Here is a 23,725-nt window from a genome sequence, read left to right as displayed (position 1 = left end):
GAATGGAAAACTCAAGTTTCTATACAACACACTTATTCCTTCTGAGAATTCCAGCTTAAACTGGATGTTTTAGTTATAGTTTTTGCTTTCAAAGAACAAGTGGAGAACACATGGAATAGAAAAATAGAAAGGATTGTCATCATGACAGATGTGAATTAACAGAGTTCCTGAGAGGGTAACAAAGATGTTTGTCCCAGATCCTAAAATCCTGGTGGCCTGTCACTGGTATTAAATTCAGATGTCATTAATTAAAATTTTTCCTTTATCCATATTATTCTATTTGTAAAACACAGCTGTATAATCACTATTGGGCGAAAGGTTATGCTTTCACAGTGACCTAAATATTATTTTGATGCTAGTAGAAACTGAATTAAAAGGCTGCAGTTCTGTGTTTCCTGAAGCTTATGGGAAGATCCCTGTGGTCTTGGCTACTTGTGTGTTCTGGAGAAGATTGCAGTGAGCATTTAACAGCTGAATTTCTTATGACTATAGGAAATATCAAGATCTTACATAGTTTAGAGTTTTGGTGGCATCTCCTGATCCTATCTATTTTAGGTCTCATAGAAATAAAAAACTTGCAAACTTAGAATAAATTAAAATTATTTCCAAATAAAAACCTCAAGACAAGGTTAGATGTGTTCACAATCTGAGCTGACTGTAGTGTTTCTGCTCTGTTTAGCGCCTAAAAGCACTGTGAGAATACAGTAAAATGTTCCATTCTGTATTAGCAAAACTGACTTTGTTTTTACATAGTAACTTTCTCTTGAAGAACTGTGCCAATATCACCAAAAAATCATCTTCCTGATTTTCCCAGAAAGACCCAAGTCACTCAGGTTCCAAAACAAGTCAGAATCCGGGATTGATCAGAGTTGTGTTCTATATACTAAAGATATTGCTCCCCTGTACCAATCCCTCCCTCCAATTTACTAAATCATGGACACATGTCATCTATTATCTAAGTAAGATGCTTTTTCACACCACAGTCAGAGCTCAGTAGAGGCTGATACCATTTTCCCCTATCTTCTAATAGGGACTAACAGGAGGAAAAAATCTATAGAGCTACAAGCATAAAAAAACAAAAACACATAAACCCATACAATATCTTCTTACCAATAGCAGTAATGTGGATTCTTTCACTACCAATCACCCTATCAGGAGGGAAGGTGAAGTTCAAAATTTGGTCTGTAGTTGATAATTTGTTGCCAGTCAGGTCCAAAAGGAGAGACTGTGAATATGATTTCTCTATTCCTTCAGCCTAACAAGATAAATAAACATAATTAATTCCATATCCATTAAGCCACTTATAGAACTAACCGAGTTATAAATGCGAATACCTTACTAGTTATACAGTATCTTAAATCATAGTTTAAATAACTAGACATTTGTGGTAACTATTTGTAATAACTCAAATAATTTACAAAACTCCTCACAGCATCACCATAAGGTTCTGCAAATATGATTAATCCCATTTTACAAAGAAATAAACTGAGGCTAAGAGGTCCAGAGCCTTGCCCAAGTTTACACAACTAGTAAATGCAAAATCAAGACTCAAATCTAGGTTATTAAAATGTGAATTCCTTGAAAGCAAGGAATATATTTTGTCTTTTTTTTTTTATATATCCCTAGTGCTTAGCTGTAGTGTCTGGCATGTAGTAGGAACTTAATAGGTGTTTACTGACTAACTTGCTAATTGACCAGGTCATTGGACTCCAAATCCTGAGCTCTGTCCATTGTACCACATGTTCCATCGACTTTCTTTCAATCAATTAAACATTTCTTAAGTAGCTATAAGTGGTAGGTACTGGATTGGAAGCTGAGAATAAAAGTACAAAAAAAAATTCCTACTTTCAAAGAGCTTGTAGTCTTTGAAAGCTCTTCAAATATAGAAGTGCTTTCTTTCTAATTAAATAAGGCAGAGATAGTTATATAATTGGAATTCTTTAAAAATCTCTTTCCTATTTGTGTTTAATGGTAGCCATCTCTAGGGTGGTAGGTGGGAGGAAGGGAAGAAAATAAAAGAAATTTACATGATAATTTTGTTGTATATTGGAAAAGAATAGCAAATTATGCATAGTAGATTTGCAGTTTCATGTCCAATCATCTTTTTTATTGTACTATGTTATGGAAGTACTTGTTTTATTCTATAAATTAAAAATAAAATTTTTAAATGAAAAAAAGTCTTCCAGAGGAATAATTGGAGTTTTACATAAAGAGTCATCAAGTCTAAAAATAACAAAAACAACTGAGTGCTTAGCCCCTGCCAACAAACATTTCATTCTACTGTTATTCACTCATACAATAAACTTTTACTGAATATCTGTTACATATATGGGGATTGTGCTAAACACTGGTGATATGAAAACAAAGCCATCTGTGCCCAAAATAGACATGGACACAGTTAAGTAAATGAAAGACAACTGGAAGACTGAGAAAGCACATTTGTGCTCCCTGGGGTTGATTCCTATGGGATCAGGGAAGGCTTCACAAAAGAGATGGCTCTTGAACTGCCATTTAAAGTTTGGTGAAGATGAGAAGGAAATGTATTTCAGTCATGAGAGATCACTTGTGCAAATGCCCAGAGGTGGGAGATATATATTTAGTCTGGGGGAAAGCTAATAGGTCAGTTTGACTGGGACACAGAGTACATAAAGGGGGAAAATGTAAAACAAGACTGAAAATGTGGGTTGGAGCTGGACATGGAGGGGGTGAAATACCTAGTTAAGGAGTTTGTATTTTTCTTATGGGTAATAGGGAGCCATGGAAGGCTTTTTGAACAAGAGGGTTGACAAAGTCATACCTATGCTTTAGGAAGGTTGTTTGGACAGGCGTGTGATAGTTGGACAGGATGAGAGGAAGAAAAAAGCTCTAAGCAAGAATATCCTGAGTTAGAGGTGTTGATGGCATGAAGCAGGGGTGGGGAATCTGCAGCTTCAAGGCCACATGTGGCCCTCTAGGTCCTCAATTGGCTTTGACTGAATCCAAACTAATCTTTGCTCTGTGGAGTGTGGATTCAGTCAAAGGACCTATAAGGCCACATGTGGCCTTGAGGCCACAAATTACCCACCCTTGAGTCTAGGTCAGGTAAATGGAAAGGAGACAGATTTAAGAAATATTGTAAAGACAGAATCAACAACACTTGGCAATTGATTAAAGATGGAGAGTGAGGGAAGCAAAGAATCTAGCATGACCCTGAGGCTCTGAAGCTACAATTACCAGAATGATCAATCAATAAATATTTGTTAAGTGCTTATGATGTGCCAGATGCTTTTCTAACTTCTAGAGCTATAAGGATGGTGATATCCACAAAAAAAAAAAAGGAGGGAAGTATGGAGGAAGGGAATATTTTTGTGAAGAAAAAAAAGAAGAGTTCAATTTCAGACATACTGAGTTTTTGATACCAAAGAGACATTTAAGTCAGGAAATGATGTAGGACTTTGATTCTTGAGAGAAACTGAGAAAAAATATATAGATTTGAGTTATCTACATAGAGATGGTTATTGAACCCAAATTAGCAGGTGTGATCAGCAAGCAAAAGAGAATGAGGAAGGAAAAGAAAAGGGGAATTGAAAGGTAGGAAGAAGAGAGGAGATATAAAAACAAAGCTCTTGCTTAAGGGGTGGAGAAAAGATGAGGAACCAACAAAAGAAGAATGAATAGGTGCAGTCAAGTGATTTGTAAAAAGGATAATCAGGAAAGAGCATTATTACAGAAGTCAAGGAAGGAGAGATTATATAGGAGGAAAGGCTGGGCAACAGTGTTAACAGTGACAAAGAGGTCAAGGAGGCTGAGGACTGAGAAAATGCCATTGGGTTTAGCACTTGAGAAATAATAACAACTCACCTTTTTGGATGACTTTAAGATTTGTAAAGTACTTTCCCTAGAACAACCCTGTAAGGTAGGTAATTCTAGATTATTATCCTTACTTGATGGAGGAGGAGAAGCCTGAGACTCTGGGAAATTTAAGGGACTTGTCCATACTCACATAGTTAGTAAATGTCATAGCCTATAGTTACTCTAACCAGGTCTTCAGATGTCAAGTCCAGCGCTATTTCTACTAGGCCATGTAATTTACTCACTTATAACCCTTGAGAAAGCAGTTTTAGTAGAATGATGGCATAAAAAGCCATATTATCAAGGGTTGAGAAGTGAGTGGATGATGATGAAATAGAGTCAGGGAAAATGGATAATACTAGAATTTTGACAGTGAAAGAGATGAAAGAGATAGAGATAATAGCTTGAGGGGATGGTAAAGTCCTGTATTCATAGTATAACATGTCCTTGATGTAAAGATTTACTTAAAATAAGTTTTTGACATCTCTTCTTCCTACAATGTCTAATTTGAGATTAAGTAATCGAATTAATTCTTCATGTAGCCTTAAGCATACTTTAATAGGAGGCAATTTTAATAGCTCTCAAATGCAATTTACTGTAACAGACAATCTATTATGGTTCTATTCCCCAATTAACTTTAAATGAGAAAAGTGCCAAACCTTCCAAAAAAATTTGTATTCCAGAGAGCAGCAGTCATTGACTATAAGATGCATCAGAAGGAAATTATTTTAGTTTTTTCCTAAGAATTTAATAGCTATAAAAATATTCTACTAACATCATTTACTTTTTGACAAAATGTGATTTGTAGCTGAATTAATCCTTCAGTTACTTACCTTTACTAAAATGTTCTGGGTAATGGCATCAGAGGCACTGAGAGAAATTGCTGTCACAGTGATTGGAATCTCTCCTAAATGCTTTGGTTTGATTGGGAAAAGCACAGTTCTCCCATCCTCACTTGGCACTAGTATGGACTGCTGATGGCCTGTGGCATTTACTTCATTTGAAATCATAAGAATATCAAACTTGTCACTTGTCTCAATGGTTACTGTTACCTGCAAAATAAAATAACACAAATTTTGTTTTTATATTAAATCTTTGAAGTTTCTCCTGCCCATTTTGATGAATTTTGAATCAATTCTAAATACAGTTTCACAGCATCTAACTGTAACAGCCCTCAAATGCAGTTAATGAAAAAGATTTGGTTTCACACCTTTTCCTCTGAGAGAAATTATTATTAATAATTAATGAATTGGGGAGATTCAGAGTTCCCCCTTTTTCTATTTCCAAGACCTCAGTCTCCGAAGGTTGAGTTAACCTTCTCCTCTATCTGACCCCACCCAACCTGACTAGGAATCTGTAGTCTAATATAAATTCCATACAGTCAAGCTTGAGTGGAGATAAACCCTTTTGTCTAAATTGCCCAAGACTCTGGTTACTCTGGGTATAGAGGCATATTTTCAAGCAAGATAACATTTATTGGCAGGGGCCCACCGCCAGTCACTAAGTGTGTCAATGGCTTGCCTCCATTAATGCCAAAAACCCTGAGCGAAAGGACAATTCCCCTTACATAGGTTTTGGGGAGAACAAAACAAAGAACAGAGCAGAATAGATGACATCATGGAATTAAGGGCAACACAATTGGTTACAGAGCTGAGGTGTAAGGAACAATGTGATTGGTTAGAGGTTTGGTAATGGGGACTAGCAATAATCCCCCCTTCTTCTCTCATAAGACTAAGAAAGGCTTTTTGTTTGGGCCCAGGTACAATATGGCAGCCCAGACTTTTGAACAGCAAAACAGACATCCTTGAAGGACAGCCTGGTGGAACAAAGATATTAAGCTCAAATTCCCTTGCTTTCTCATACATTCTCCAAGGTCAATTAAATTCCTTGAGGCAGGAGAGCTGTATTTTTTAACTCAATCCATTACAGGCCAGCTAAACTCTGAACCAAATTCAGAGACAAAGAACCATTACTTAAGGACAAAAGCAGTTTCAATTAATTGTAAATAGGATCAATAAGAAAACGATACAAGATTAATCTTAATCTTATAAATAGTAAGGAGACTGATGAAGCTACAGTAAAGAAATCATGCTGGGAAGGAATGAAAGGGAAAAAAGGCTTCATGTGCACTATTAATATTCTTAAATATTGTGAAACAGAAACAGATAATGCAAACATTCAATTCAGCAATCACCCAAAAGCTTTTTTAAGATAGACCCAGCCAGGAGCAGGCACCTGGAGCAGAAAGCACTGGCCCTGAAGTCAGGAGGACCTGAGTTCAAATCCGGCCTCAGACTAAACACTTGACATTTACTAGCTGTGTGACCCTGGGCAAGTCACTTAACCCCAATTGCCAAAAAAACAAAAAAATGGAGCCAGCTAGACCCCTGGATACTAGGAGCTTTATCATTATTATTATTGTTATTATTATTATTATTGTAGCTAACATTTATATAGTGCTTATTATGTGCTAGGTACTGTACTAAACACTTTTCAATTATTATCTCATTTGATTCTTACAACAATCCTGCAAGGTAGTTGCTATTATTATCCTCATTTTACAGATGAGGAAACTGAGACAAGCAAAGGTTAAGTGTCTTGACTTAGGTCACACAGCTAGTAAGTGTCTGAGGCCTCATTTGAACTCATATATCCTGAATCCAGGTCAAGTGCTCCATCCACTATGCTACTTACCTGCCAAAAACAAATTGCCACATACATACACAAATATAGACACACAGAGAAATGCAAGTGCACATATATTGTCCCATGAGATATAAATGCTTAGGCTCCTAAAAAGCTTGAATACATTACCTCACTGGCATCTTTCAAATAATTGAATATAGTTACTTCCAAAACAAATTGTTCGCCTCTGATAACCGAGTAAGGAAGATTCAAAAAAATGAAAAATGGTTGAAAGGCTTGTAGCTGTAAAGGGAAAAAAAGAATAACTTTTTAATGTAATGGAAAACAATCCTCCCAGTACTCTACTACTACCTATATGCCTTCAGGTAAATCATTTCACTCCTCCAAGCTCCAATTTCCTAATCTATAAAATGAGGAAGTTGAATGATACAATCTCTAAGGTCCTTTTCACCACTAAAGTCCAAGATCTTTTAATGTTGCATGAAGTATACAAAAAATGGTGACTTCATTTCTCATAAGACTATGTATTTTATATTACAGAATCACTGGTTACTAGAATCAACTACTTATTTGACTTAACCAAAGGAAAATCCAAACTATTTGTGGTGGTGGTGGTGGTGGTGTCATTGTTGTTGTTGTTATAAAGAAATGCTCCTATTAAAATAGCGTCCTGGAGAGGGTTTGAGGAATCAATTTATTAAGGCTCATGATATTACCACCTTACATCTCTCTTCAGTTACTCCCATCACCTCATTTAATCTGCATAAACCACCTTATAAACTGACCTACCCATTGAGGGTCCTGGTTGAACTTTTAAATGAACAACCTAGTTGGTTACTGCCATTAAATTGTTTTCTTAGTGAAAGTTTACAAAGTTTTATGCAAACCTTCTCCATTTGAGGGAATTCTACATGCAAATACACTGTTTCAAGGGTGTTCTGGGGTGACAATCAGCCTTAAGTATGTTCTATCTAGATACTAACGTAAGCATTAAAGATAAAAATATGAAGACTGAAGAATTCCAAGGATTCTCTAAGAGCTCACATTTGGCAACAACTCAAAAAATTCTCTTCCATTTATTCCAATACCCTCGTGTTTAGTTGTTTTATTAATTTAAGCAAGGGACTTGCAAAAAAATTGAGAGGCTATCGGGCCAGGAATGATGTTACTTCTATGTTACATCTGAGAGATGATGTTACTTCTGTTCTATTTCTTGCAGGAGTTGTTTGGACAATGACCACCCTGTTCAGAGGGACCCAGAAGCAGTGCACTTAAATACAATATTCACTAGAATTCAAAATTGCAAAGACTAAGCAGTTTTTCTTAGCATCCTAAGAAACATACCAGGAAGATGTAGGAGCTATGAGTCATAGTTTTATTAACTCAATAAAGGATGAAGTCACCAGAAAAGTTATTCAAAATTTCTATACCTACACAATTCACTGTAGCTAAAACTCTGACATTATAACATAGATCTAGGTGTGAAAAGAATGTTCCAAAAATGGGTTCTCCTAAGGCCCCTTATAAATTGAATCAGCTTAGTTAGAAGCTCAAATCACCACTTCCCTCAGCAATTTCAATTTTAAAACCCAAGTATAACACACACACTTCCTGAGTTCTGGTCTATCGAAATCTTGTCACTTGTCACTTAAAAGGACAACTTTCTGGGTTGCTATGCAACAGAACTCAAGATTCTTAATAGGAACATTGTCATCTGACCCCTATACACATAAAGCGACTCAAAAATCTTAGTGCAGTTTTAAGCTATTAAAATTTATAATTTAAGCTATTAAAGCTTAAAACTGCACTAAAACTTTTGGGACATTCTCTACTTGAAAGCAATATGCTTATCAGTCAAACACAATGAACAGCATGAAATACAAGAGGGATAGAGCATGGGATGTGGGTAAGTAAACAAATAACTACTGTCAGAAAGTCTAAGCACCCATGAGCATCATAAACAAAACTAGAAATCTAGGAGTTTATACTTTCTTTAGCTTCATGACCCCATGACTTAAACAAAAGTGTCCTTTAATGTGCTACCTCCACTGGAGCAGTTGTCATTCCAAGCCCTAAGTCCTCAGAGATCACAAAGGCAGTAGCTTCCCAGGAAGTGATGGAATCTGGCACGATAACTTCAAATTGTCTGTCAGTCTGAGAACTAAAGTTAAGAAGAACATAAAATTTCAAAACCGAAGTTAAGAAGAATATAAAATTTAAAAACCAAGAATTGGCTCTAACATCTTATAATGTTCAGTATAAGTCAAGAGCAGTTAATTAAATTGAATAGATAGTTAGTAAGTTCCTGATATGTGGTGCAATGAGGATACAAAGATGAAAAACTACATAGTCACTTTCCCTTATCAAGTGCTTAAATTATTTTGCCTGAAGATGTTTTCCCCCGGTTTGCAAGTTTAATTTCAAAATAATACTTAAAAGCAACAAAAAACTGCTACTTAGTAGTTGTAAACCTTAAACTATTGTTTTAATAGCAATGGTCATAAATGAACAAATATTAAGTAGTCAATGAATAAATCAAAATACCGTATTTTAATTCATATTCCAATAAAAATATGCCTTGAGTTCCTTCCAGATAGACAGACAGACAGATAGATAGATAGATATTTTGTCTCCATGTCCCTGCTTCCAGTTTTCTACACTTACAATACATCCTGTTTATTAATACCCATCTTATTGTTGTTTTGCCCTTTTCAGTCGTTTCCGACTCTTTGAGACCACGTTTGGGGGTTTTCTTAGCAAAGATATTGAAATAGTTCACCATTTTCTTCTCCTGATCACATTACAGATAAGGAACTGAGGCAAACTGGGTTACTTGCCCAGGGTCACACGGTTAGTACATGTCTGAGGCCAGATTTGAACTCAGGAAGGTGAGTCTTCCTGACTCCAGGCCTGGCACTCTATCCACTGTGCTACCTAGCTGCTCCTAATACCCATCTACACCTGTTGAAATTCTACTTCTCAACCTGCAACTCCAATGCTACCTACTTTATAAAAGCTTCACTAATCCCCTCCATTCAAAGTGAGCACTTTCTGCTCTGAATGCTCACAATACATCATGCATTTCTTAGCCTCTTATTATATCCTACTTGGCATAATATTCATTTGTATGCAAATTATCTCCACTAATATACCATGACTCTATGCAGCCTACCTTCCAACATCATCACTCAGCTGAAATTGTCCTTTCCAACATCATCAATGATCTCTTAATCGCCAAATCCGATGGCTTTTTCTTAATCCTCTTCCATCTTGACCTCTCTGTAGATGCCTCTGACACTGTCGAATACTCTATTCTCCCTGAGTTTTCATAATACTGCTCTCTCTTGATTCTATTTTTTGCCAGTTGGCTAATCCTTAGCCTCCTCTGCTGAAAACTCATCCAAACCATACCCCATAAATGTGAATGCACCCTCCAACACTATACCCTGGGCCTTCTTTCTGTATACTCTCAGTGACTTCATTAGTTCCTATAATGCTCTAATTTGATGATTCTCAGATCTATACAACCGTAGTCTCCCTCCTGTCCACATAATCAATTGCCCCTAGGACATTTTGAAATGTCCTGTCGTCACCTCAAGTTCAATATGTTCAAAACAGAACTTCCAGCTCTACTCCTCTAATGAACTTCCATCTATTAAGGGTATCATCCACTTTCCAATCATGGAAATTCAAGAAATCAAGAGTACCCCACCTAAATCAACTGCCAAGTCTTACAACTGGTCCCGTTCACTCTATTTATACAGACACTGCCCTAGTTCAAGCTTTCCTATTTCATCTTCCACCCTCAGGTTTCTCTACTCTCCAATCCATTCTCCACACAGTTGCTAAAATGATTTTCTTAAAGGGTAGATCCAACCATGTGCCATACTCAATAAACAGTATACTTACTAATAGCTCTAGGAGCAAATACATACTCTTCTCCACTGTTTGGCATTTAAAGATCTTCAAAATCTAGGTCAAGTCTACCTTTCTAGCCTCATACATTACTCCCCTATATTATAGCCAAACTGGATTTTTTGCTGTCACATATGACACTTTATTTCCCATCTCTATGTCTTTGACCTGCCTCTATGACAGACACTGGCTGTCAATCCTCCATTCCTCACTTTGTCCTCCTTTCCATGTCTTAGAAATCCTAGTTTCCTTCAAAGCTTGCTCAAACTCTAGCTTGTACATGAAATCTTCCCTGCTTCCCCCAGCTGCTAATGCTTTCCTCCCTCAGGTACCTTAGGAAGCCAGGTGGTGTAGTGGATAACATGCTGGACCTCTAGTCTGGTAATCCTAAATTTAAATTTGGTCTCAGACATTTTCTAGCTGTGTGATGCTAGGCAAGTCACTTAACTTTGTTCTACCTCTGTTTTTCATCTGTAAAATGGGAATCATAATAGTACCTACTACCCAAGGTCGTTATTAAGGATAAAATCAGACAATATTTATGAAGTGCTTAACAAACCTTAAAGCATTAAATAAGCATTATTGTTTTATTTTCCATCCACATATATGTGTATGGACATGTACAGATGCACACATATTATCTCTGCAATAGGATGTGAGGTTATTGAGGACAGGAACTATTTCATTTTGTCTTTGCATCCCCAGTTTTTAGCACACTGCCTCAAACAAGCACATGCTTATTGATCAACTGAGTAACTGAAGGCAGAAGAATGTGTCATTTATTTTTTCATCTAACTCTCACCACAGTATCTTATACAAAATGTGCACAAAATAAATGTTTACTGTTGTTCAATTAATACATTCAAAATCAACAACATTCTTATGCACCTTATCCAAGATGTAAATATTTAAGAGCCTCTTTCTCTCCTGTCCTGTACAAAGATATTCTCTTTGTATGGACTCGTACTAATTCTGTCATTATTAATATAATCCAGGGTTTGGCAAACTATTACCTAAGGGCCAGCCCCACCTGTTTTTGTATTGCCTATGAGCTAAGAATGATTTTTACATTTCAAAATAAAAATAAAACTTTATTTCAAAATGTAAAAACCATTCTTAGCTTGCCCAGTACAAAAGCCACAGGCTGTAGTTTTGCCAACCTCTGATATAGACTATTTTCTTAAAGGTCTGACCAGTCTTCTTTTCAGTCCCCTCCCTACCTCCCCTCCTAATCCCTACCCCGCCCCATCCCTCCCAACCAGCTGAACACTAGCAAGTGGATGATCCCCAAGCCAGAAAGATCAAGGGGTTGTCAGAGCTGAATGTTTTCAGCCTATATGATAGTTTCTACCATCTCCCCAGCTCCTCCCTTGAGGAAAGCCACAGTGGAGAAAGAAGCACAAGTACAGCAAGAAAACACATTTGGTCTCCTATTAAATAATTAGCATATTTCCCCTTTAATCAGTGTATAGAACTCATAGCAGCAATGATTCATCAGCAAATTTAAGACTTGAGGTAAATCAAAATCCTGTTGTTATTCAGTCATTTCAGTCATGTCCAACTCTCATGACCCCATTTGGAGTTTTCTTGACAAAGATACTGGAGTGGTTTGCCATTTCCTTCTCCAGGCTCATTTTACAGATGAGAAAACCTAGGCAAACAAGGTTAAGTGACTTGCCCAAAGTCACACAGTAAGTGTCTGAGACCAGATTTGAACTCAGAAAGGTGAGTGTTCCTGACTCCAGGCCCAGAACTCTTATCTACTGTGCCACCTAGTTGCCCAAATCAAAACTAGCTCTTCAGAAAAATTTTAGGCCCATTTTCTGTCTTAATCTTACCTAGAATATTCCCACATGCATTAGACCTTAGTAAATATGATTTCATATTGCTAACAATGACATACCATCAAAAATAAGACATTCTGACTTTTAATCTGATTCACACTTTCACATTAAAATGAGCACAAAAATAAGCTCATTCTGAATAAAATTCTGAAAAAGAAGATAAAAAAGTCAGAACTTTGTGAGCATTTACCCCATATTGGAGTCCATCCAAAGCCAAGTCTCTGGAAAATGTTTTCTGATAGATGGACCACTGTCCCCTGGAAATGCGCCTGCAAGAGCTAGATCCATGTCATTTCCATCATTTTTTAACATAACTCCATCACTTCCATCATCCATGTCAAAAAACTCTCCATTAACTAAAAACAAATATTTTCAATCATTAGAAAAAAATCCCTGAAGGAAATGTATAATTGTTTTATTATAGCTATTAGCAGAATCACAGAATCCAAGAGCTGTAATGGACTTTAGAAATCATCTATTCTAATGCCATCACTCCAGAAAGAAGAAAACAGAAGCTCAGAGAGGGGAAGCGACTAGCTAGTCATGGTGGCAGGGTCAGGAATAACTGGAATCCCGATCCCTGGACTTCTACTCCAGCATTTTTTCCCCATTACTGTGTCCTAACAGGCCCTCACATGCAAGATTTTTTAAAATACACACAAGAAAAATACATATACAAAATAAAAAATCTGCCTATAATTCAGCAAGATTACAGTAGCATATATAGTATATACAGTTAGTAATAAGTTTAATTTTCATTTTTACATAGGAGTAAAGTATATAAAAGTTCAGAATAGCCAAATTAAGAAAAGAAATGAAAAAATTAGAGTTGATAAAGATAGTCAATTTGAAAAAAATGCAACTGTTTTCATATGTGAAACTAGCATAACTTAATATAGAAGGATTTTCAGCCTTTTTTGTGTCATGAGCCCCCGGCAGTCTGGTGAAGCCTATGAACCTTTTCTCAGAATGTTTTTTAAACATATAAAATACAAAGGAAACCAATTATAATTAAATATAGCTATCAACATTATTTTTTTAAAAACATGTTCACAAATTCCAGGTTAAGAACCACTGCCCCAACATCATATATGGGACTGCATGTTCCTAGTTAACAGAGATAACTTATAGACTTTGAAATATATCTACAAACAAAGAACAAAAGTACAAAAAGCTTTCAGCTGCTCAATAAAAGTTTATTTATGGTCTGATGGTTTTCTTAGTCTCTATTAAGAATCCATAAAACCTTTGGTAAAAAATATATATATATATATTAAAAGCCTTGATTGGATTGATTATGATGCACAAGACCCAAGAGCAAGTTCAGACCCTCCTTCCCTGTAGTTCTTAATAAAAAAAAAAATTCTTCAAAGACTACCTCTTTTCACACCTTGGGTAGCAGCAGGTCAGAGTGCCAAGGCGAAGAGCCAGGATCAGTGAAGCAGTTAAGGATCAGGCAGGAACTGAGAAGTCAAAGCAAGTGAGAGGTTAGAATCAAGTGACCCAGCAGAAGTCAGAGCATCTATCAATAGTGAAAGTCAGTGTCAGCAGCAGGTTAAAGGTCAGGCAAATAGAAGGAAAAAGTGATGACAGAAACACTTAAGGCATAGCAAAGCTGATGGGCAAAAGTCCAGGCAAATTTGGGAATCAAGAGATTTGCAGAAGCTGAAAAAGCAGGACAGGTAACCAAAACAGACTCAAAGTAACAAAAAGGACCTTGGGAACTGAGGCAATCCTTTTCCTTATCTCAAGGACTTATGTAAGCTTTCTGTGAAATAAATTATTAGCAGAGCTATCCAAGGGCCAGCCAGGATGAAATTAAGACTCACGGTGAAGCCAATGCAACTAAGTGAGAAGGGGGCATTGCTAAACACACTGCTGCCATTTAAAATGCTATTAACACCTCTGTCCTTCTACTGAGGTGCCTTTCATAATTTCTTTCCTGACCTACTCCATGGTGATGGCCCCTTCTGGAGTTGGACAGCTGATAAACCTTCATGACACCCACTTTGCCCACTGGGTCTACTTGCTTCTTCTACTATGGTGCCCTTCATAATTTTTTCCCATCTTACTACATGCTGATGATATCTCTGGGGCTGGACAGTTGATAAACCTGATACCCACCTTGTCCACTGGGTTTACTTGTTCCATAAACTCTGGTTTTACTTAGCAGAATACTCAGTTTACCCTTTCAGATCATAACTTGGGCTCTACTTAAGAGTATTCCTCCCTATTAATTGTCCCTAATCAGCATAGAAAGTAAAGTCCAGACACCGCATTAGGATGGTATTGGTGTCATATTTCCTCATGGCAAGGAGAACAACTTTTAGCATTAGCCCTTCTAGTCTTATAATTTTGTACATTGTTCAATATTAATCAACACATTTTATAACCTCTACTAAAAAATGTATCTTGTTTTGTACTAATCTAAAAAAATTCCATTAGCTCACTTTGTTTACTCAAAATCAAGAAATATGTAATCCATACATATACCTGGCTCTTCTGTTATCATAAACAACACTAAAAGGAGCATGTGGACTTTGAACAATTAATATTTGTTTTAAGTATTAATAACTCATCTATAGAAAGAGAGCCTTGTTGTTTTTAAAGCTCTTTTCTGACAATAATTCCAAGAAGGAAATAGTTTAGCTCTTATTATCCCTACTTTTTAAACAAGGACACTGAGAGAAATTAAGGCATTTGTCCATACTCATTCTACTTTAGCTAATAATTAAGATTTGAATCCAGGCCAGGACTTCTTATTCCAAATCCAATGCTATATATTCTCAACCCAGATATGATGCCTCTTATGCATAAACCTGAAACTGGGGGTTTGCTGTCCATCTCCATCTGTGTGGGCCTGTATAGTTCTAAGGATCAGAACATCATAGTTTCTGAGGTATATGGGACCTTAGAAACCATCAACTACAATCCACCTCTTACAGATGAGGAAACTGGGACAAAGAAAGGTTAAGTAACTTGCCCAGGGTCACACAGCTAGTAAGTGTCTAAGTGGGAATTTGAACCCAGATCTTGACTCCAAGCCCAGATCTCTACCTACTCATTCTGCCATGCTGCCTCACACAATATCTAGAACAGTGACAGCTGAACATTTTTAGAGGGTTTGCTTTATCCAACTTACAACCTTCATATACATAATCGTGCACAAGATTTGCATCTGTTGACACCCACAGGCCACATTCCTAGGAAGAAAGAGTAGTAAAATATCATTTTCCTTTCATGTACAAGGGTTAATTCTCTTTTAACTGTTATTTCTCTCACAGAGAAAAACATAAGCACATGCACCATTTCATAATTCTACCAAACAAGTAAAAGCTTAACTCAAGAGAGAGAAAAGCAATGTTAAGTGATGCTAAAGGACCTCACTTTATTTTTCATGAAACTTTATTAGTTCCTCTAGGGAACATTTTTTAAAATTTATGATTAAAATCCTAGGGAAGTTTCTTTCTGTTTTGTGCTATCTTAGCAATGTTCTGTACATTGCAGAGATACAGGATTTAATGAAAGATCTGGATTTCACAATGACTGGCATTTTGGTTCCAAACATATATAAGTATATATCTAAACATACCTGAAAAACTGCATGGGAATTTGTGAACATGCCTAAATAATAGCCAGTGTTGTATAATTCCAGTTCATGGATCACCTGAGGAGAAGAAATCAGTGGATTAATGTATTTATATCAACCTGGAGGGAAACAATATGCCTGAGAGCCCCATAGCTGGCCCCACCTTATTTAGTACTTTTAGCAATAGTGTCTGTAGAAGTGTAACCTCATCTTATTAAATCTGTAGGAGCTAAGGGAAAAAAATCTAAACGACAGAATGAAAAGTCAAAAGGGTCTCAAAAAGCCTGTCAAGCTAAAACTAAGAAGGTAAAATTTAAGAGAGGGTAATCTAAATTTTTCATTAGGGTTTAAAAAAACAAATTTTACAAGTAGAAAATGGGGGAGAACTGGGTCAACAGCAATTTAAGTTTTCAAAAAAAAAAAAAAGATGACCATCAGCTGAAGCTGAGCTAAAAATATGACATGACTACTAAAAAAAATACTAATTCAATCTTGGACCATCTTAAAAGAATCAAAATATCCAGATCAAAGCAGGGAATTTTCCATTTGTACTCTATCACTGGTTCGGCCACATCTGAAGTATCGTGTCCAACTCTAGATGCCATATTTCAAAAGGAACACCAACAAATAGAGTAAGAAGATAAGTGGAATGATAAAATGTCTGGAACCATGTTGTAAGAGGCATAATGGGATAAAATACAAATGCTTAGCCTGGAAAAAATGTTAGGGGGGTGTGATAGCTGCTGTGTGGAAAAGGAATTAGGCTTATTTTGTGTAAAGGGAAAAATTTACAAAAATAGGTGGAAGTAACAGGGAAGAAGGTTTTGACACAGCTAGTAAGTATTATGTATCTGAGGCCGGATTTGAACTCAGGTCCTCCTGACTCCAGGGCCGGTGCTTGCCACCTAACTGCCCCTGATTCTACCAGTCTTGAACTGAGCCTGCCAGAGGAAGCAAGGCATAGGACCTTTAGGTCTAACATCCCAGACCCTGACCTCTAGTTCTCAACACCAGCTCTGTATAAAATTTCTAATAGTTCCCAAATACTTATGTCTCAGAGACCATAAACAATGCAACATGGTTCACCTCACTGCCCCCCTTCCCCTTCAGGGAAGAAGTCATTCATTGAGCAAGTATTTAAGAGGGTCTTGTACTTTAAGGCATTGTGCTCCACATTACGTAGCGATGAAAAGAGAGGAGAACACATTATCTACTAGATATTAGGGCAGACATGGACGTACAGAACTATAAACATGGTAGAGGCTGAATATACTAAATGGAAAGCCAGTCTTGGAGTAAGGGAGACCTAGTTTCAAATCCCACTCTGACATATACTAGCCAAGTGACCCAGGGCAAGCCATTTAGCCTCTCAATCTCTCAATGCCCCCAGGCAACTTTCAAAAACTATAAATTACAGAACAGTTGCTAATTTACATTGGTAGAGTGAGTTTCTTTACATTAATGAAATCATAGGTCTGAACAAAAAAAGGACTGGGAAAAATAGTGTGGTAGTGTGTAAGTTACTGCAGAAATGTGTCAGACTTTCATAGTCCTCACATTCAAGAAAATAATACCAGTCTTGATGATCTTCAGCCTATGGGGAGAAAAGGAAGAAAAAAGAAGAGGAGGAGAAAGTAGAAGTAGAAGGGAAAAGATGAGAAAAAAAGGGAAGAAGGAGAATGAAGAAAAGAAGGGGGAAGAAGAGAAAGAAAAGAATATATTTGAATGTTTGTTTCTATTGATAAGTTCATAATTTTTAAATGTGTGACCACCAAGAGAGGCAGCATGACATAATGGATAGATGACTTGACCAGGCCCAAGGACAGGATGACCCAGTTTCAAATCCTGCCTCTGATACTTACTAGCTATCAGTAAGGCACTTAACTTCTTTGCATCCTAAGGGCTCTCTACTACTATAAGCTTCAGGCAAATTACCAGTCAGCATCTGAAGAGAGTTTCCACCCTAAAAGTTCCCACCAAAACAGTGACCAAATCATCACAAACATTCATGAAATACATGTTCTTTTATGGCACAGTGCTAGGCATTATCTATACTGTACAAAGTAAACACAGTCCTTGACATTTATATTATAACCTAGACTATCAACAGTAACAGGTTGTTCAGTCATTTCAGTCGTGTCCGACTCTTCGTGACCACAACAACGACATACAGAGACGCATTAAGAATGTACAGACACCTAAGTATGAAATTTAACTTCTGAAATAGTAAAGTTAGATTTGCTGGTGTTTCCCTCATAATTGCCATTTAGTCTTTTCATGTCTGTAAGTTCACTCTTCATAACCAGATTGCAAACTCCGCAAGGGTGGCCATTTTTTTAATATTTATTTCTTATAGTTAACCCAACGATAGATACTTTTGAGGACTCTACAGTCTAGTTGAGGAAGCCAAAATACACACACATACACACACACACACACACACACACACACACACACACACAAGCATAGATGGGTTTCTTTTGTCTCTCTTCCATAGCGCTTAGGAGACAATGGTTCCTCCAGGAATACTGTCAACTAATTTATAGTAACTGTGGGCTCAGCCAAGGAGAATCCTATTAGCCAAAGACAAAGGGTATGGTCTTATTAATCTTACAAAATTATTAACAAAGCTACATACAATGATCATTTTAAAAAGTTTTTTTAGAGTATCATAATTTAGCCTTTTTTAGAGTATCATTATTTATAACGAGAATCAGATATATACCAAATGTGTACAAAGCTATTATCTCTCTCATCGTCTGTGCAGGTTAAAATTCTTAGTTAACATCCTTAGTTGTTTGCCCACCAGGACCTTATAAGCATATAAGTCACATATCCTCTCTGAGACTCTCTTCATTTGTAAAATGAAGGAGATACTTAGACAACCTCTAAGATTTTTTCATAGGCTTGTAAATTTAGGGCTGGAGTTATGAGGCCAGGACAGTTCTGGTTCAAGTGAACACAAATATCCACTTACCAACCCAACCACAGCTATAGGAAATTGGTAGATTAAACTGATCTTCACTTTGTAGAAGAGAGGAAGATACTTTCTTTAAAAAAAAAAAGTGTAACCTAGTGTCAGGTCACTTGTCTCTCTATTTAACATCATTTCAATCTTTCCATGACTGCATTTTGTAATGAAACACAGTTCAACTTACACTTTCTTCTGTAATGTCATTTGAACGATTCATCAGCTTTACACTTTTGTCAACAGCTACAAGTCCTATTAGGGATCCAGGTTGAGTCACAGAAACTTTAAGAGCAACATTCTCAGATGGTTCAGCACTAACTTTATTCCAGGACAGTGTAATCTGTGAAAGGAAGAACATATGATTAGTTTAGAGCATGATTATTCCCTAAGAGGTTACAGGATCACAGATTTAAAGCTGGAGAGGACCTTGGAAGACATCTAGTTCAACCCTGCTCATTTTACAGATGAGAAAAAATGAGGCCCAGAGAGATTAAGTTCAGCTGAAGGAGAGACAGGAGGTAGCATGTGCCAGAAAAGTCAAATCACCATCACCACCTTGACCAGCATTTCCCCTCAGACCTATAGGAAATAGCCTGAGACCTTAAGCCTATGGGCCTTGGAAATAGCAGTGTCTCCCAAACCACTAAACCTGCTTCCATCTCGTTATCCACAGCCAACACTGAGGGGAGAAATCATTGTGGTCAGGTGACCCATCTTCCTCATCACCACCAGCAACACCTGCTGCCCTACTGCCATCAAGAGGCAGATGGGCACAGGAGCCCTGGGAGCAGCAGGACATCCTTACCCACTGATCGCCTGTTCAACTTCAAACACATCTCTTACAATCAGCATTTAGGGAGACAACTGCTATGGAGAAAGGGCCAGCCATCCTCACCAATTGCTAACCAGCTGCTGCTCACAGAGCGAACAAGGCTAGCTGAAGTAGTGAGGCATCCTGAGGGACAGCTAGGAAGCTGCCCGCTAAGCATGTAAGTCATCCCCACCATCCTCACCTAGAGCACCATCTCCTCTCAGACTCTGATGGCAACAGCCAAGCACTCTAAACCCAAGAACCTTGGAAATAGCACTACTTCCAGCCCAGTGTCTGCAGCCACCATCCTGGGAAGCAACCCCTGTGGAAATGCAGCCTAGAAACTGTTCCTACAAGTGCTACAGTCACAGCTATTGAAGATGCAGAAAGTTCTTGCCACCAAAATCCTTGGCACTGTCAAATAGTTCAACATTAGAAACATATGATTTTATTAGGGAAATACAGGCCAGAGGAGAAAGTGGGAAGGCAGGGCAGAGAGAGAGGGAGTCGGCATTCCCACAAGGGACCCAAGTAGGGAGAAAAGCAAGCACGATATAGAAGAAAGCATTAATATCCACCTTGCTGCTGCACTTCAAAGGCCATGGGACCTTTCTATCTGACTTGCAGCCAAAACCTTCCATGAGTTGTCTCCTTCATTAGAATGTGAACACTTTGAGAGCAGGGGCTATCTTAATTTCCTATTTGTATCCCCAGCACTTAACACAGTGGCTAGCATGCAGAAAGGGCTTAATAAATGCTTATTGACTGATTGACAAGAAAAGACAAATGAGAAATTTATAGAAACTTATAAAAACTTATAAAAATTAATGCAAAGACAACAATATATACAATAATTACAATAAATTAAAGTAAAACAGCATCAAAAGGCAGCTGAACTTGGATTATGAAGGCAATGACCAATATTGGTCCTGGAAGAAGAAAAAAAATATATTTCCCTGCTCTCGGCACAAAGGTGCCAAATATTACCCAGGTTATCAGATGTAATAATTTATTTTTTTCCTTCTACAAATGCATATACATATACACATATTTGCAGAGGGGCAATACATTGAAAAATGTATTGAAAAAACTTTTTTTTAATTTGCTAATCCAGCAATTTCCCATCAGCAGCAGCTCAGTTAAAATGACTCAAAGTGATCGCAGATCTGGAACTGGATGGGATCCCAGGGAATATCAGGTTTGCAAAGATTTTATATTTGCCATTCATATTTCAAGATGCTTCAGAATAGTGAACAAAATAAGCAAGTATATACTTGTGTGTATATATATGCATACATACACATACACATATACACACACACACACATATGTCAAGAGATAAGCAGAAAAGCAAAATATGACAAACTGTGCTGAGCAAAGGCACTAAATGAAGGCAGGAGTTAAGAAGACAAGTGGTCATCAAGAGAGACAATAATAATAACAATAATAATAATAGCTAACAGTTACATAGCACTTTAACATTTGCAAAGAACTCTCTCTCTATGTATAAAATTATCTAATTTGATTTTCACAACAACCCTGACAGGTGCTTCATTTTACAGATAAGGAAACTGAGGCTAAAGTTAAGTGACTTGCCCAGGATCACACAGCTAAGTAAGTGTCTGTGGCAGGATTTAAACTTGGTTCTTTCTAACTCCAAGTCCAGCACTCTATCCATCTAGATACTAGAGAAAGCTTCATAGAGGAGGAAGAACTTAAGCTAGGCCTAGAAAAAAGAACAGAACTTAAGTAAAAAGGCATAACAGTTTGTGAGGAAAGATGTGAATAAAGGGACAGAATAAGGAATGTACACATTTGGAAAAAAAATGAGTAGATCAATTTGACTGAAGAAAAGGTCTCATGTAAGAGAGCTCTGAGAGAAAAGGTTGAAAAGGTAACAGAGGGCCCTGAATGTCAGGTTAAGGAATGTTTTGCGAAAGAGGAGTAATAAATATAGGGTAATTTTTTAGGAAAATTAATCTGACTTAGAACAGAGGTGTCAAACAGGTGGCCTGTCACCTGCCTGAGTGAGGCCCAAACAAGATTAAAATGTAATTGGGAAATACTTAACATAATAAATAAAAATGCAACAAAACATAGATGGTAACATGTGGTTTTCTAAATTACGTGGTTTAGTGTCCCCCCTTTTCTATTTGTTTGACACCATGGGCATATAAATTTGACCAGAGCCCTCTGCTGAGGTGCTTACAGTTCAGCAACTAGCTCAGCCTAGGCAGCTAGCAGGGACCGTTTGGAGAGTTGTACAATATTGCAGATTATGTGCCAGTGATTAGAAAGCAGGGAAATACAGGCCAGGGGAGAAAGGGCTGGGGGGGGGGGGAAGGGGAGGGTACCATTGGCATTCCCACAAGAGACCCAAGTAGGGAGAAAAGCAAGCACAAGCTAGAAAACTTAGTTTGTATCAATGTGTCTGCAGAATGCCAAAATTCAAAAGCTGAATCATGCAGAAAGTGTAATTGCCATGCAAGAGAATGAACTGTTTGTATGAGTCAACCCCATTCTGATTCCACAAAGCTCTGGTCTTATTACTAGGATGGTTTGCTTTCCCAGACCCTGACCTTACAGCTTAGTCATAGACCAGGTTTGCCACATCCCTTTGTGATTCAGTCTCCCTTAGGGGATCAAGGAAATGTAAAACCCAGCCTTTGGTGATCACTCTCTCTCCTGAAACTCTATGGAACTTCTTGTCTATACTGGGCATTGAGTCACTTCGCCTATACTGCCTTGTATTGTTATTTATCCTTTTATGTCTATGCCCCGCTCCTGACCAGACTAACCATAAATTCAGTGACAGCATGAAACTTTCATAAAATCTTCATAAAACCCGAATCACGGTGTTAGTGATCAATTAGTAGTGATTCTGCTAATCACTGGATTATCAGAATCTCTGCTAATGAGAAGGAACCCCAGTGGCTAGTTAGTCTAACCCAACCACAAAAGTCATCTCCACTACACCATACCCAAACAAATGATTAGCTATTCTGTGCTTGAAGACCTTGCAGGGCTGGAAGGGAGGGGAAGGAGAGGGGGAATTTACTATCCCTTAAAACAGCCCATTCCACTTCTGGGCACCTCTAATTGTTAGGAAAATTTTCCCAGCATCCAGACTTTGAAATTTCTACCTATTATTCCTGGGACTATACTATGATGGGGCCAAACGGAACAAGTCTTACTTCATCCCTGCTCCACAAAAGAGCGCTTCAAATATTTGAAGACAGCTATCATGTTCCCCCTCAAACTTCTCTTCTCTATGCTAACTATTCCTTCAACTGAGGATCAAATGTCATTGACTTAAGACCCTTCACCATTCTGGCTGCCCTGCTCTAGAAAACTCTTGAGCTTATCCATGTCTGTCTTGAACTGTAGTGCCCAGAACTAAAGGTAATACTCAAGATGAGATCTAACAGGATAGAGGTCAGAGGGACAAACACCTCTCTAAATTCCAGGAGCCAGGCCCCTCTTATATAGCCCAAGATCACTTTGGTTTTGGGTTTTTTTTCTTTTTTTAGCTCTCACATCACACAGCTGATCAAGATGGAGCTTGCAGTGGACTAAGATCCCCAGATCTCTTTCAGAGAAACAACTATCAATCCATGATGCCATCATCTTATATACAACAGTCAATAAACGTCTGTTATTGAGAATGGTAAAACCTTTGAATTTGTCCAAGGTCTGAGCCTATATGGAGGGGGCAGCAATGAAAATGAAAAGAAAGGAAAAGAGGGGTAGAAGCAAAAGATAATACATTTCACATTTACTAGAAGAATGATAGTCAAATGCAGTATCTCTTTACCTTTAATTTATTGTAACTATTTAGTAAAGCATTCCTTCATTCTTTCATGGTCAGTAAAAAAATCTGTATCTATGAAATCACCACAAAACCATTGGTCTTAATATTTAGCAAAAGAGCACGAATTCTAAGCAGGTAAACTATGCATCGGCACAAAGGACAGTCAGGAACCACCCACCATGCTCCAATCAATAACAGCTGACTTATGATTTTCTATACTCATTTCCCATGCCTGTTACATATTATACTGGTGGTCAGGAACAAGCCTCACTGGCAGGTCAGTCAGTTAAATAGTTTCCATCTTCAA

General features: G+C 37.6%; 1 protein-coding gene across 2 annotated transcripts in view; it reads right to left on the bottom strand.

The window, feature by feature from the left end:
- The window catches only part of CD109 (CD109 molecule), a 155,598-nt gene that overhangs the window by 35,891 nt on the left and 95,982 nt on the right, over positions 1–23,725 (bottom strand). Inside the window, exons 15-22 of one of the 2 annotated variants that reach the window (XM_027852946.1) lie at positions 18,984–19,136; positions 15,829–15,903; positions 15,379–15,439; positions 12,427–12,592; positions 8,521–8,638; positions 6,646–6,759; positions 4,665–4,883; positions 1,111–1,255 (exon numbers count right to left, since the gene is read on the bottom strand). In XM_027852946.1, coding sequence (XP_027708747.1) covers positions 1,111–1,255; positions 4,665–4,883; positions 6,646–6,759; positions 8,521–8,638; positions 12,427–12,592; positions 15,379–15,439; positions 15,829–15,903; positions 18,984–19,136 — 1,051 coding nt within the window. The remainder of the gene's footprint in view (positions 1–1,110; positions 1,256–4,664; positions 4,884–6,645; positions 6,760–8,520; positions 8,639–12,426; positions 12,593–15,378; positions 15,440–15,828; positions 15,904–18,983; positions 19,137–23,725) is intronic. The other variant, XM_027852947.1, reaches the window with a different exon arrangement.

This window comes from Vombatus ursinus, unplaced genomic scaffold (genome assembly GCF_900497805.2).
Source record: "Vombatus ursinus unplaced genomic scaffold, bare-nosed wombat genome assembly UNPS02009835.1, whole genome shotgun sequence".
NCBI lineage: Eukaryota > Metazoa > Chordata > Mammalia > Diprotodontia > Vombatidae > Vombatus > Vombatus ursinus.
Note: the sequence above shows the minus strand (reverse complement) of the source record. Positions and strands in the feature narration are given on the sequence as shown.